This window comes from Cylas formicarius, unplaced genomic scaffold, assembly GCF_029955315.1.
Source record: "Cylas formicarius isolate icCylForm1 unplaced genomic scaffold, icCylForm1.1 PGA_scaffold_5__7_contigs__length_24384050, whole genome shotgun sequence".
In the NCBI taxonomy this organism is placed as follows: domain Eukaryota; kingdom Metazoa; phylum Arthropoda; class Insecta; order Coleoptera; family Brentidae; genus Cylas; species Cylas formicarius.
In genome coordinates, this window is record NW_026844341.1 from 23696031 (window position 1) to 23711292 (window position 15262).

Genomic DNA, 15262 nt, shown 5'->3' on the forward strand with positions numbered 1-15262 from the left:
AAAGTCAGCGGCAGGAGATCCAGGTCCGTAGAATTCTAGGCCTGAAACTCATCACATTGCAAGAAAATTAAAATTGTAGGAAAGTAAACTACAAAAAGTAAATCAAACCAACAGGTATAATGCGGCCAAAAATATAGTGCATTAGGTATTTTTCATTACCTTAAGCGCAGACCTTCGCAGGACCGCGGTAAAACCCACCCCAACAGATGTTTATTCTGGTGGACCGTAACGAATATTTCTAGAAACTTTTATTTGAAACGTAAATAAGTAGGAGCGTACTTTTAGCATCAGATGATATATATTACGGAGGTATTTGACTGTGATCCTTCCAGTAAGTGCGTATTTAAGTACCTGATTCTCGAACTTTGACCCTACGAGGCCGTTTTCACTATTTATCTTACATTCTTCTTGTATTTTTGTGTCTTTTACATAGTTCTTCTATTTGTAAACAACAACAACAACTTTATATGTAATATTTCGTATATTAGTAATGATACTATGGAGAAATGTAATGAAAACATACTTACATCCCGCTGGTTAGTGTAGGTAGATAAATTCCTAGGACGGTCCTGGAATAATTACGGGTAAGGGTCCGCTGGGCCGGGTGCTCCATAAATCGCCGCGGTTTTGGAGCAATCACCAGTTGGCAAAGTTAATGACAGGGTCGGTTGTAAAAGCACTATATTTCTGGTCGAAGTGTAACTTATCTCGTTTTGCACTTCCGAAGCAGTTGTTCGTTATAAAAAGAATATTTCCAAAATTGCATGAAATAGACAAATATCGTTTAATGTTATAAAAAACTGCAATTTATAATTATAGACATGGTAAATATGCCCAATAATGCTGATGCTAAACATAAACAAACTTCCTCTAGACGGTTTATACTATAGGGTTGTGTATTCATAATTTATTTATTTATCAGACGCAATGGCAATGTTTTTGTCCACTCTACATATCTAATTTTAAAACCCATCGCGTGAAAATCCAGCAATTGATAATAGTGATGCCCAAGGATCGTGAGCTACAAGAGTTTCTACTATTGTTTTTACGATAGAATTCCATAGACGGACTGCCGGTGTGAGTATGAGCCTGAGTTTAGTAGTTTAGAGTAGCGGATCGAGTTTTTAATAAACGAGTGAGTTAAAAAGTTTACCGTACGTGTTGCATACTATACTTTTCCTACGACCATTAGTTGTTGGGTGCATTTTCGCAAAACAACACGAATCCAATCACTGACATGACCGTCAGAAATGACAAATGTCAAAATTCAAATCAAAATGGTGGTAGAAAGTTGTTTTAATAGTGGATCATTTATATTATTTATTTTGTTGCAGCCGATTGCCCGCCAGCGGTGTAAAAACCATCCCTCCCCTCCCCAAGTTACGGATGAACCCTGCCAAATACCGGTGAGTATTCGGATATATGAATGTAATTTCGAAAACACGTTTGAAATTAAAAAAAAAAAAAAAACACGAATTTTACTTTTACACTGCTGAAGTTACCCTTACCCCGGGGTGTTCGGGATACGGACTGTAGAAAATATGTCGTTGATTCTTTAGAAAATCGATTCTTTTGCGATTATTGTAAGCATAGTTTGAGGTCCTAGATTGTCCTAGGAAGAGAGGAAGAGAATTTTGCATAAAGGGGGGCGCTCGGGATTCTTCCTCATGGTACATTGGAAATATTTGGGTTATTTAAATCAAAGTATTATGTTGGCAACTTTAGGTGGATAATTCCATAATATACAGGGTGTTTGGAAATTGAGTTCTGAAATTTGGAGGAAAGATTCAACGTGGTAAAATAATGGTATTAAATCATGTAAAAAAAAATCTTTTTTTTTTTTTTAAATTTTATTTTTAACGCAGTGAGGTTCGTTCTCTCAGGGCTCTGTGTAAAATTCCAACTTATTAAGTTGATTTGTCTTACACGACGATATAGTCCCTATAGACAGCTTAGACTTTTGTATTTAAGATATTCCGTGCTGTATTAAGAAAGTGTTTGCTGTCGACTTCAAATTTAGCACAGAAGTCCACACTCACACAGAAGTATATATTTTTTAATTTTATTCTTTTTTTTGTTTAGTATAGAAGATCCGGTACTGGTATTTCAAGCATTTTTTCGATTACATACGGGGTTTTTCAATTTGTAGAGAAAAATTGAAAAGACCCCGAAAATCGTTCTTTCGCAGAGTAAATTATTTGTCGAAAATCAAAATTTGTAGAAAATATGAGAGAAGAGTTACAATTTTTGTATTTGCCGTTTTCGTCTATCGCACACGCTGTTCGGGATATTTGAAAAAATGCATATCAAAATCAGTATTCCTCGAGCTCAATCTAGAAGTGATGACGTCATCGACGGCGTACCCTAAACTCAATGGGAAAAATTATTTTAATTTAATTTAAATAAATATAACGAATATTTGGTTATTGATTATTGGGGTAGTTTTATATCTTCCCGACGTTTTTCACGTGGTTTAGTGATACATTATTTTAAAGCTCTCCTAAGTGGTTCTTTAATGATCAAATTCAATATCTGGGACGTCAGATTCTTTCGAGAATCAGCATCGGAAAAAAAAACCTTTTTTGTGTCTGTTTCTCCGTGCTCTGTAGACGCGACATTAAATTGACATAACTTTTGAATAATAAAAATCATGAAAAATCTCTGTTATTTGTCCAAATTTAGCCAAGTTTGCCGTAACTTTCAAGTTCGGCGACACGCGAGAGACATTTTATAAAGGGTTTTATAAAATCTTGTTAATTTATTTACGACAACGTTTTTTTTTTTTTTTCAACGTTAAACAATAGTAGCTTCGTGCGAGCGCGTGCGTGACCGAGCAGATTTTTCCTCATTAAAATTAAAGAACGCGCGTTCTTTTTTTTTGCGACCCATTTAAATTAATCCTTTTCGGTTTTCCGTCGACGACGCCCGTTCGCGGAATTCATCGTCGTAATGGAAATGGGCGTGGTCGCTTCTCGGTTACGTGTTACGCAACGCGTTTTTTTTTCAATCTTGCCTCTGCGCTTACACACGCTGTTTGAGGTGCATGTATTTATTTATTTATCACCGGGCCAACCGCCAAATGTAAAATAAGTAATTTGAAAAAACATATACGAAAAGATCACTTCACCGAGCCATTTGGCATCAGACAACGTTGCCAAAGCCAGTAACGGCTATAGTTGGCTTCGATTATCACGCCACCTAGCGGTAAACACTTGCAGTAAGTTATTCAGGAAAAAAATTCACGGGTCAATTTGAACTCCAACTGAAATATAGTTTTAGACAGTAAGTATGATAACTATGAGCCGTACACGTGAATATCAAGCGAGCTCTTTAAAGGTACTAGCTGACGTCATCCCTCTTTGCGGTTGAACTGGCATCCTTGTATATATCCGACCTCATGCTCTTTGAGGGATCAATTTAAGGTTCAGTTGCCTTCCTGCTGTGTCGCCAAAGTTTTTGTGTATCTTGTGTCCGGCATGGTATTTAAAAACGAAGTGAGTAGTTTGACTGGAACGATAGAGTGATACGTTTAATGTTTAACTCTTATGTAGTTAGCAAGTTACTTTTATTAATTCGTTGTTTCTAAAAAGTACTTAGAATAGCGGGATCTTTACCTAGAACATTCTTTTTATTTTCCCTGTATTTTATTTATTTAGACGGATATTGCGAAATAGAACAGAGTACCTTAACCAGAATCACCAATCCTCAAAAATTGTCAATGCAATATGTTAGTAACATTTAACATTTTCGAAAATAAAAAATTATTAATAATGCCGTTCATTTCTAAATATTTTCTTATTCATCAATACGCCCAGCTCATTTCTAATGATTTCCCAACCGTTTATTATTATTTGCCGTAGATCATTAATATGTGTTATATGTGTTTCATACAGTAAAGACTTTAAGTGCGCCCAAGAAAAAAAGTCAATCGGACATAGGTCTGATGAGCGAGGCGGCCAAGCTAGGATTCCGCCACGACTTGTCCATCGATTAAATACTTTCGTACAGCCAATGCGAAATGGGGTGGAGCGCCATCTTGCATTAACTATATGTTTTGTCTCCACTGCAAGGGTTACCTCTACCAGGAAAGGTGGTAGCTCCTCTTGGAGAAATTGCAAATACATTTCCTCATTAAGCGATCCTTCAATTTTTGCATGTGGGTGTTCAATGTTCCACTGATGCATATCTCTAAACTTTACAATGCCATCACGACTGAATGACATTTAAGAATTGCGGGTAATTTTGAATTTTTCCTAAAATTCGATTGCATAAAATTACCCTCACACAGTGCTTGAACATGAAAGGGCCGAAGATTATTTTCATGCAAAACCTCACAATCTGTAGAGCAAGCAATTCTTTCCTGAGCGGCAGGTTTTCTCGTGCTCCTTGACCCGTCAAATTCCACATTTTGAAGTATTCTTTCTTCTCTTGCAGCGGTTCTTTTATAGCTTAGTTTCCCTTTGTTCAAATTATCAAGTTTGAATGATCCTCTTTCATCAAATCTTCTGTGTATGTTGATGAATGGTAGATGATCTGCATTTCCATTGGCTCTTCCGTAGCAAAAATGCATATCGCGATATTCATTATTTGAATGCCCCCGATGGGGGATCACAGTAGCAGTTGGATAATGAGTTCTTTTAATGGAAACTAATTTTTAACGGATTGTGATAATGACTTTTTTAGATTTAATTAAGTCCTGTTAGGTAAAATCAGATATATACGGTAAGGCAGACTATCGAAAAGAAAAAAGCTAAAAACAGAGACATCCATTTAGCATTCATAGATATAAGAAAAGCTTATGACTCTATACCCAGACAACAACTTTGGAAAGCAATGGAAGATATTGGGATAGAAAGAGAACTAATAAAAGCCGTAGATACAATGTACAAGAACAACGAGTTGTCGGTCAAAATAGGTAATAGGTACACAAATCGATTCACAACATCAAAGGGCCTACTACAAGGATGCCCTACATCAACAACGTTGTTTAAAATCTATCTTGAGAGGACGCTAACACAATGGAAAAGAAAATGTCAAGGTATGGGAGTCCCAGTACGCGACGACCACTTATACACCCTAAGCTTTGCCGACGACCAGGTGGTCATAGCCCAGGATGAAGACGACTTGAGTTACATGCTCAGAAAGCTAATAGAGGAATATGAGAAGGTAGGTTTGGAAATAAACTTGGAAAAGACAGAATATCTAACAACAAAAGAAGGGGAAATCGAAGATTTAGAAATAGATGAAAACACAACCGTAAAAGCAACAGACAAATTTAAATACTTAGGGTGTATAATAACAAAAGATGGATCAACAGAAGAAGAAATCAAATCTAGACTAGGTCAGGGTAGAACATGTATAAAACAACTGAACTCCATTATATGGAACAAGAAATTAACAAAGAAAACAAAAACAACAATATTTAAGACAATAGTAGAAAGTATAATTACATACGGAGCAGAAACCTGGCTATTGAACAAAAAGAACAAATCTAAAGTAACCGCCGTCGAAATGGAATATTGGAGAAGGTGTTGCCAACGAACACGCATGGATAGAATACGTAACGCAGAAATCAAGAGGCAAATGAATGTAGAAAAAGACTTATTAACTACAATAGCAGAAAAACAGCTTAAATGGTATGGCCATGTCAGACGAAGTGACGACGATAGACGGTGGATAAAGAAAATCACAGAGTGGAGCCCTATGGGACGTAGAAAGAGAGGAAGACCCAGAAGATCGTGGAGGGATGAAATAGATGAAGCCATGGAGGAAAGGGGGTTGGAAGACGGAGATTGGAACGACAAAGATGAATGGAGAGTCTGGTTGAGAGAGGGAAAACGGCGCGAGCTGTAACAAACCCCATATATATATATATATATATATATATATATATATATATATATATATATATATATATATATATATATATATATATATATATATATATATATATATATATATATATATATATATATATATATATATATATATATATATATATATATATATATATATAGGTAAAATCACATTTACAGGTAAAATTCGAGCCGAGAATAAAAAATCAATTTTTGAGGATTTCTGATTTTGCTTAAGGTAATCTGTTCTATTTCAATATCAGTCTAAATAAATAAAATGCAATAATACAATAATACAAGAATACAAATAAATAAATTTTGTGACGATGAATTTTACTAAATCATGGCTGCCTTACAAAATAAAATTTTAAAAGTCACAGAACGACCTTATCCCCTTCAAAATACTCTCCATTACAACTAATACATTTGTCCCAGCGGTGCTTCCAGTGTTCGAAACATTATTTATATTCATCTTTGGCTATAGACGACAGTTCATCCCTGTCCAATCATGTCGTTTCATGTCCCTTTTCATATGTGGAAATAAGAAGTAGTCACACGGAGCGAGATCAGGCGAGTAAGGTGCATGGGGCAGAGGAACCGTGCCATTTTTAGCCAAAAACTGCTTAACAGAATTTGATTGCACTCAATTTCTAATGTTTGGGTGTAGGTACGGACTTCTGTTGTCAAATTTGAAGTTGATATGTGCAATTTTAGGATACCAAGTTTATTTCTTATTATTGTTCCGTATAATAGGTGAAAACCTTAAATACAAAATATTTAGCTGTCTTCGCGGGTTATATATTTTTCAGTTTTTTTTTTAATTTGCGGCGCACTCAAATTAACAATAAATCATAAATTAATAAAAGCTTAAAAGCAAGAATCGTTTTGGTCCCATAAAGGGTTTTCGAGAAATCGTCTTTTTCTTGGACCCTTGCAAACGCGGTTTTTATTTTTTTTTTAACCGAAATAGCGCTTTCGCCTAAAGGTCAACGACCTGGTTCCTGCGTTACAGTCCGTTGAGGTATATACATACGATTGCAAACCTAATTGCACGCCCACACGGTTCCAGACACCGGTGAAATTTTTTACAGACCGACCACCGCTACGGTGGTAACCCGGTCTTTATGGCCGCTCGTAAAAAATACTTTCGTATTGTTGTTACATGCCCGACCACCCCGGCGATACTGACCTCGCCGTCTCGGACACGTTCCGTTTCGATCTTTTGTTTCTCGCGAGGTGCCAATTTGTTTACAGGGTGCTAAAAAAGACAAAAATTTCATATAAACGTAAGTCCAAAGATGCATATTTTTCAAGATACGGGGTGTTAAAATGTTCTAAAAAATTAGTTTGTTCTTTTATAACTTTTATATCACTTTCGATATTTTTATCAAATTTGGTGTAATTGTTTGGACTGACTGAAAATTAACTACTAACGGGAAGACGTTTATTATTAAACAATATTAAATAACTGTAAACAATACTCTCCCAGAAAGAAATAAATTAGAACAACTGCTGGGAATGACCTCCCCCAACTTCGATACATGCTTTTTTGCGCCTAATTAGGGACTGGCGAACCCTTTCTAAAATACTAGGGTTGTTCCTAATAATTGTACAATTGTACACTAATGTTTTTAAGCGTCCTCAGAGAAAGAAATCTATTGGATTTAAATCAGGTGGCCTGGGTGGCCTAAAATGTGGTCCAGCACGCCCAATCCAGCGATCAGTATAATTTTCACCTAAAAACTGACGTGCTACTAAACTAAAGACATCCTCCAAAGTTCAGGTAATACATGTTCAATAAATCGTAAGTATTCACCGAAGGTTTACTCTTGAAAATGGTTTTCAATTACGGCATGAGGATCATTATCGGTCCACACGTGATTGTTATGGAAGTTTATTATTGAGTTTCTAGTTTTTGGGTTTTCTTCATTAGCATTTATGCTTCCTCTATCTGAACCGTTCTTACTGTCTTGGTCTATAAGAGCGGTAGACCTCTTAAAACCACCCATTTCACCAAGTCTGGAGTGAATATCAACAAAAAGTTGTCTGTTAGGTAGCGGACGGTTGAGATATCTTTCTTGATACATCCGTCAGCAGTGGCGTGCCATTTTTTTCTTTAAAAGTATTCAGTCCAAACCCCGTGCGGACGTCGCTGGTAAAAATTAAAAATAAAGCTTTTGCGTCAAAACCGCCTCTCAATAATCAAAAGATGTTCACCAAATTTGATAAAAATATCGAAAGTAATATGAAAGTTATAAAAGAAAAAACAATTTTTTTAGAAAATTTTAACACCCTGTATCTTGAAAAATATGAATTTTTTGTCTTACTTTTTATTTGTGATAATATTTTTACGTTGTGTTTTTTATGGTAATCGGAGAATTAAATAGTTACTATTTTTATCACTGTCTTGCGGGGTCGCCATACCGCGAAGTGTTCGCCACCGTGTACGTTTAATGGATACCGAACTAATTGTACATACGGTGTCGGGCGCATTCCTGGGACCCGCCAAGGTAAACCAAGACCGGCCGGCGGGGGCCGCCGAGCTTAACCCATGAGAATAATAATAATTCCGATATGAAATGTGAAACAATACGCTTAAAACCGTTGCTGACTCACACGGACAATGTCGTCGCTTTGGCCAACCATTATACATATGCTGCTTTTGTATTTCGCAAGGGTAATGTGGTTTCTTGCCACCGCACAAAAACTCCTACAGTCTTCAATTACAATATGGATGGCACGATCCTGACCACTGTGGAGGATTTTATTTGAGATGTTCTCTTTTGTACCTCACAATGGTTTCCAGTACAATGCAAATTTTGATCACTTTCTCATGAATATAAAATCAATTATTTCTTTTTTTTTTAGTGGAAATACATATTGAAAGTAAGTTTTTGTTAATCTACTACCATAATAAAACAAATTGTATTGTTTTATTAGTCATATATATATATATATATATATATATATATATATATATATATATATATATATATATATATATATATATATATATATATATGACTAATAAAACAATCCAATTTGTTTTATTATGGTAGTAGATTAATATTTCCTGTAATTGGGGCATGTTACCTGTAGTGCTATTATTATTATTATTCTTATGATTGTGCGTCTTTTCTTTATCGCAGTGCCGACGACGTTTCGTTGAAATTGCCGCCGTCAGATCGGAAACATGACCCGCCCGCCGTCGACGGCAGGTGATCGTCGGTGATCATCCGATCGGCGGGTATGGCGACCGACATGCGGTCGCCGAACGTCTCGATCACGCCTATCAACATGGAACCGTACACGCCCACGCCGCCGCAGCTGACGAATGGCGTCGCGGAACCGCCCAGGACGAGAAGCGCGCCGCATCCCGCAGCGATGGGCGTGACCAACGGCGCGCCCGACGTCGACGTCACCGACGCCGAAGTGGCTCGTATCGAGTTTCAGTCGGTGAACATGCGCAACAAGACGAAGAGGGAGGAGATGCCTAGACCGATGAGCTGGGAGGGGGAACTGAGCGACGGCGAACGGGAAGGTGGGCGTCGCCTTTTATTCTTTTTTCATTGTCGATTCGTTTTTTTTTTCCTTCCGTCCTACACAAAATGTAATACTTGATATTTTTCGAAAGCTTTCGGAGTTATATTTTTTAAATAACCGATAAATAAAGGAGGCGGTGACCGTTGTTCGGAATGGTTCGTGCATATGGGGTCTTATTTGTTCAGGTCCCTTAGTGGCCTGTGGAAATGATTACAGGATTTGACATCTGACTTTTAAGTTTGGTAATGATGGTAGTTGTTTACTAAATTCGTGACTAAAATATATATAAAACTTGCATAATATGGGCAACATAATAAGTTTGTTATGGCATAATTATTATTGTAACGGTGCAAAATTTACGTCAATCTTTGCGATGTTATTTGAAGTTGGTTACAAGTGGGTAAGCGAACATTTTCCAAAAATTTCCTTGTGAAAAGTAGTTTCGGAATTTCCATATGACGCACAGTTATCCATGTGTATGTCTTCTAACAGTAATTAAAGCATTAAAATTAACGTAGGGAACAGCTTCTTCAAATCTAAAAAACTTAAAGCACCAAAAACATCATCGGAAACACTCATTGGTGTGTCTTACGGTATTAACTGTCATACGGATCTTGATCTCCTTCCTTAGTAATAATTATTGTAATATAATAATAATATTATAATAATAAATTTTTTCATTCATCAGCGTTACAAAAAGTAAATATACATACAAAATGAGTTTCAGAGAGTTTTAAGAGAAAGGAGGGAAGTACCGAAGGTGATTTTTATGGTAATAAATACCCGCATGCGCAGTATTCATTGTGACACTACAACAGTTGAGTGAAAACTTGTCGTTTAATTGTTTACCTTTTATATCAAATATTTTGGTAAGTTTTGCATAAAGTTCATGTTCTCTATATTGGATTTAAGTATTTGATGTGTAGTTTGAGTATTTTTTTTAAGTAGAGCCAGATTGTTTTTGCTACATATGTGAGGAATACATACTAAAACCACAGCGACATGTCACGACCGATCTCGTTAAAACAGCTTATAAGCTATATTTTGGATTTTCTATCGATGACCGAGATAAAAGCTGGTTGCCAAAAGTATGCTGCAATAGCTGCACAAGAACGTTGAGAGGTTGGCTTGAAGAAAGTCACAAATCCATGCCGTTTTCATTGCCAATGATTTGGAGTGAGCCTCAAAATCATGGGAATGATTGTTATTTCTGCATGACATCTACACGAGGATACTCGAAAAAAAATAGAGATAAGATTGTTTATCCGAACGTCCTATCTGCAAAGAGACCAATTATTCGTGATAAAGACACTCCACCTCCAGTTCCACCAGTTAATGGGGAGGCTGAAAATAAAAATATTTCAGGTCTACAATCTCAATCGAGTTTTTTTAATATAATTTAGGATTTTTTACTGTAAAACTCAAGCCGCCACATTTTTTTATTTTCTTATAATAATTTATACTTTAATAATATTGTTTTTTGATGAAATAAATATTAAATTAAAAACCTACGTGTGGTACTTATTTGTATATCAGATTCCGTGTTTAGAGCATAAAATAAGATGAATTCATGCATGAAAACAAGGAGAGAAAAAAATTTTTATTTGCAGACCAGTATAAAAAAAACACATATAGCATTAGCGGTTGGTTTAAGAAGACGAATTTTCTTTCTCGTCCGCAGGGATGTGCGTGGACGAGAACAGCGGCGGTCCGCATTTGCCCGAGAACCTGTCGATATCGGCCGCGCCGAAACACGGCTCCATGGTCGACCTGAAGGAGAGCCCGATCCTGCGACTGAAACAGCCCCCGATGGGCAGTTACTCGCTGCACAGTACCCCGTCGAACTCGCCGTTACTGAGCCAGCGCCATCCGGTCACCGGGGCGCCGATGATCGGCCCCAAGGATCTCATGCAGAAAGCGTTGAACGTGCCGGCGACGCCGAGCCCCGACTCGGCCGTCCACTCGGCTTACAGCGTGTTCAGCTCGCCCAATCAGAGTCCGCTCACTCAGCGTCACGTTAACCTTACGCCTAACCTCAGCCGCAACAATTCAGACGCGTCGCATTCTAGCTGCTGCAGCTATTCCAGCGTGTCTGTGTCGGTATCGCCGACGCAGCAATTCTCGCCCACCCACAGTCCCGTTCAGGTGAGTTGTCTTCTTATTGTTTCACTTGGCCAGCGAACATCACACACGGCCGTGAAACTTCAAACTATGAGTCATCTCATTAAGGATACGATGTGTCTGGTTGAATCATATTCTTAATTGAAATATGTATGTTTTAATTGCTTTATTTAAATGTTATTCTTTAGCAGTGAGGGTAAACAGAGGGTACTGCACCTGCGGTAGATATTAGGTTAACAGAAGGCAAAAACAACCCCGGAAACGGGTTAACCCATTGGTGAAACTAGATTTATTATATTGCTTAATAGTATCTTTAGACCAAAATTATTTTGAATTTAATGCACAGATTTACATCTCTAAGGTTTGATTATGGGAAAAACCCACTTAGTCGAGATATTTATGGATAATTCGGAAAATATCATACTAGAACATCCTATAAGTAAAAGTTTTCTATGGTGGTATAGATACGCGGACGATGTCCTTGCTTGCTTTGTTGGAACGGACAGACAACAGACAAAATGAATAGAATTATGAAGTTTTTAACTCGCCAGCCCGTCTTCTAGTACTTAGGCTCTAAAGGTACTCTTATAGAAAACTGTTTCAGTAAGACTCACATTAAGTTTTTTGATGGAACAGACAAATCTTCCCATTTTATTGCTTGAATTCGTTTTTTCCGCAAGGCCTCCGCTGGTGGCACTGAGACAATTGCAAGTTTTTGTCAATTCTTACAATTCCCCTTATCACATACGAGGGCAGCGCCAAAATTTCCCGGCCTGAGTATGAAAGAAACAAAGTAGAGTAACAATTTTTTTATTCTTTTTCAATATAATCCCCCTTAACTTCAATACACTTATTACATCTCTTTATTAACAACTCAATCCGTTTAAAAATATATTCTTTTGGTGTGTCTGCAAAATGAGCTAAAACAGCCTTTTTTAATTCAACTTCGTCGTTAAACCGCCGTCCACGTAAGTCCTTTTTCAAATATCCAAACAAATAATCGGTGGGGGCCATTTCTGGACTATAGGGAGGATAATCTATCTGTTGGAACCCACATTCTAATATGGCAGCTTCTGCAACATGAGCAGTATGGACAGGTGCCTTATCGTGCAAAAGACGCACGCCTCTGGTCAAGTTTTCTCGACATTCTAGACGTATGCAACAAATGTTGCGCAATATTTACCATTTACGATAGTTTCTTTAAAATCTGTCAAAAGAATTCCTGTACAATCCCAAAAGATCGTGATCATCACCTTTTTTGTTGACTGGCAGACTCTGAATTTTCTTGGAGGTGCTTCATCCTTACGACGCCACTCCATTGATTCTTTTTTCGATAAAGGGTCATAATAGAGAACCATAGTTTCACCTCCTGTCACAATAGTTTCTATCACAGGCTTCGGTTCCGACCCACAGAGTTCCAAAAAAGACCGCGCACACTCGACACGGCGTTGTTTTTGAATAGCCGAAAGGTTTTTGCACTAACCTTATGTATACCTAAATGATCATACAGGATTCGACGAACACTTGTATCAGAAAGCTTGGTAATTTCTGAGATTTCCTTAACCTTTAAACGTCGATCACTCAATATCACCTCTTCCACAATCGTAACAATATCTTCCGTTATGACGTCCCCTGGTCGACCAGTTCTTGAATCATCTTCAGGAAACTCCTGCCCCATTCGCAAACTTTTTGCCCATTCTTTCACTACAGAATACGAAGGAGAACTTTGGCGGTACACACCATTCAGCCTTTAATAATTTTTTGTCAAAAACTTTATGACTGCTCTATACTCAATTCGCGTTACTTGCGACATATTTTCGTCTTGTTTAAAATGCTGTCAATAAAAACTATTTGACGCAAGACTCCAATTTTTTTTCGCAGCCTACTAAGATTTAAAAGAAGACAAAGTTTTATCGTGATACTGGAGCTGCATCTATGTCAGGTCGGGAAATTAAATAAGATAGTAACACCCGAAACACAAGCCTTTAAAATTATTAAATATACACTAAATGATTACGTAAATATCATCCTATAAAAAAAAAACAAAAAATAACACAAATGTTTGAGACTCGTAACTGCTAAACTATTTACACGTTTTCGCGAATACTGTTTTTTTAAATTCCACTTTTTCAGTGTTATATACCTCAATCAAATCATCATACGACCCTACAGCGACCGGCTTTTGTTCTTTTTTGTGCTGACTCACCGATTGTCGTTTCACCGCCATATTGCAGAGGTCGCATTGTCTAAAATCTATTCGCGACCGATTTGTATTTAGTTTTGCCGAAGATCGTTCTTCCAAGATGTGGAAAAACTTTATTTGTTAAATCGTAAATCGTACACAATTCGGCTCGCAGCCGCGGCAACAATCCGAACCGACAGCGGACAAGTAGTTAGTTGTCCACGCCCATAAATATGCAAATGGTCAGTTTTGTAAAGGAAAAAAAAGTGTTACCAGCGTCACGTTGAGGAGGGGGCCGACCAGCGCAAAAAGCGGCCTTGTGTCTAATTATACTTTTTTTGCCTCCGTCGACGAAGTTGTGGACGGGGAATTGTCAATTCGTCGATTGTGGAATGCGGTTTTTTTTTCTTACATGAACGAGGCGGTAGACTTAAAAGCGGCGCGAGAACGTACCGCGCGTTTATTCGCCTAGGCGGAGAAAAACGCGGCAACGTTGAAATTGAGAGATTGAAAGATCAGTGGACGTAATTGTCGATGTTAGTGTTGGGTCAATCGTTCATTTTACGAAGACCGAATCAATCAGTGACCCACTTCGAAAAGGACCGAATCATTTCAATCAATCTTTCATTTCAATACTTTTTGTTGCCGACATAAGCCGAACAGTTCGAACGACCGATTCAGATTCATTTGAATTTAAATTATTGTTGTGTGTGTATGTTCTCTTTGCTGTTTTAGTTAGTATAATATTTAGCTGTGTTTTGCTTTTTATTGCATTATGATTTTATCAAAATAGGTGCTACGGGTTGTACCAGTAATACATTAACTCGTTTAAATTAAATACATGTGTGGAAATAGATATTTCATTCAAAATTCAGCGAGAGCGAACAAGGTGATCGAATCGTTACGAACAAGCGGCATTCGGTCGTTCGTTCCTATGAAGTAATTGAATCAAAGTGACCGAATCAATCGCGATTGACATAACGCTAGTCGATGTTTAGAAGTTTTGATGGTCAAATACGTTTGACTCGGGCCGACTGGTTTTAAAGAAGAAGAATGCCGATGAGTTTCCGTTCTATGGTTATGTCTAGGCGGCTTAGTTTTGTCTGTGCAGTATATTTGAATTTGAGCAGGGATAAGCGAAGTTCGTGTTTTTAATTAGTTGTTAACCATAAGAATTTGACTATTTTGTGTTCAGCTTAACCCTACTTTTTGTTGTGTTTACTTTTTGAACAAATTCTAGGTATATTAAAACAATATATTTCAGATTACGAATAGTAAATTGGCTAATCCCATCCTAAGTTTTAAGTTGTGCAGTGTGACAATCAAAAAGTTGCTAATTGCAAGAAAAGGTTCAACAATAATTCATAGATCGAGTTTTCCATTCTAATATTCTATGTCATGTGTCGTATGTAAGTTGATCAACATAATTCATTCGATTTGCGGTGTGAGCTTCTTTTAACGTAAGTGCCGTGTGCCTGCGACAAAACGAAACTCTCGTCTAAATGCTTAAGACATAAACGGGGAGGGCCACGTAATTCTTGCGCCGTTACGTTTTGCGTAA

At 37.4% G+C, this 15262-nt stretch overlaps 1 protein-coding gene across 2 annotated transcripts in view; it reads left to right on the forward strand.

Moving 5' to 3' along the window:
• LOC132701824 (nuclear hormone receptor FTZ-F1 beta) overlaps window positions 1–15262 on the forward strand; it is a 38423-nt gene that overhangs the window by 8452 nt on the left and 14709 nt on the right. For both annotated transcript variants that reach the window (XM_060670043.1, XM_060670044.1), the window contains exons 2-4: window positions 1335–1406; window positions 9005–9396; window positions 11080–11543. In XM_060670043.1, coding sequence (XP_060526026.1) covers window positions 9105–9396; window positions 11080–11543 — 756 coding nt within the window. In that variant the 5' untranslated portion in view covers window positions 1335–1406; window positions 9005–9104. The remainder of the gene's footprint in view (window positions 1–1334; window positions 1407–9004; window positions 9397–11079; window positions 11544–15262) is intronic.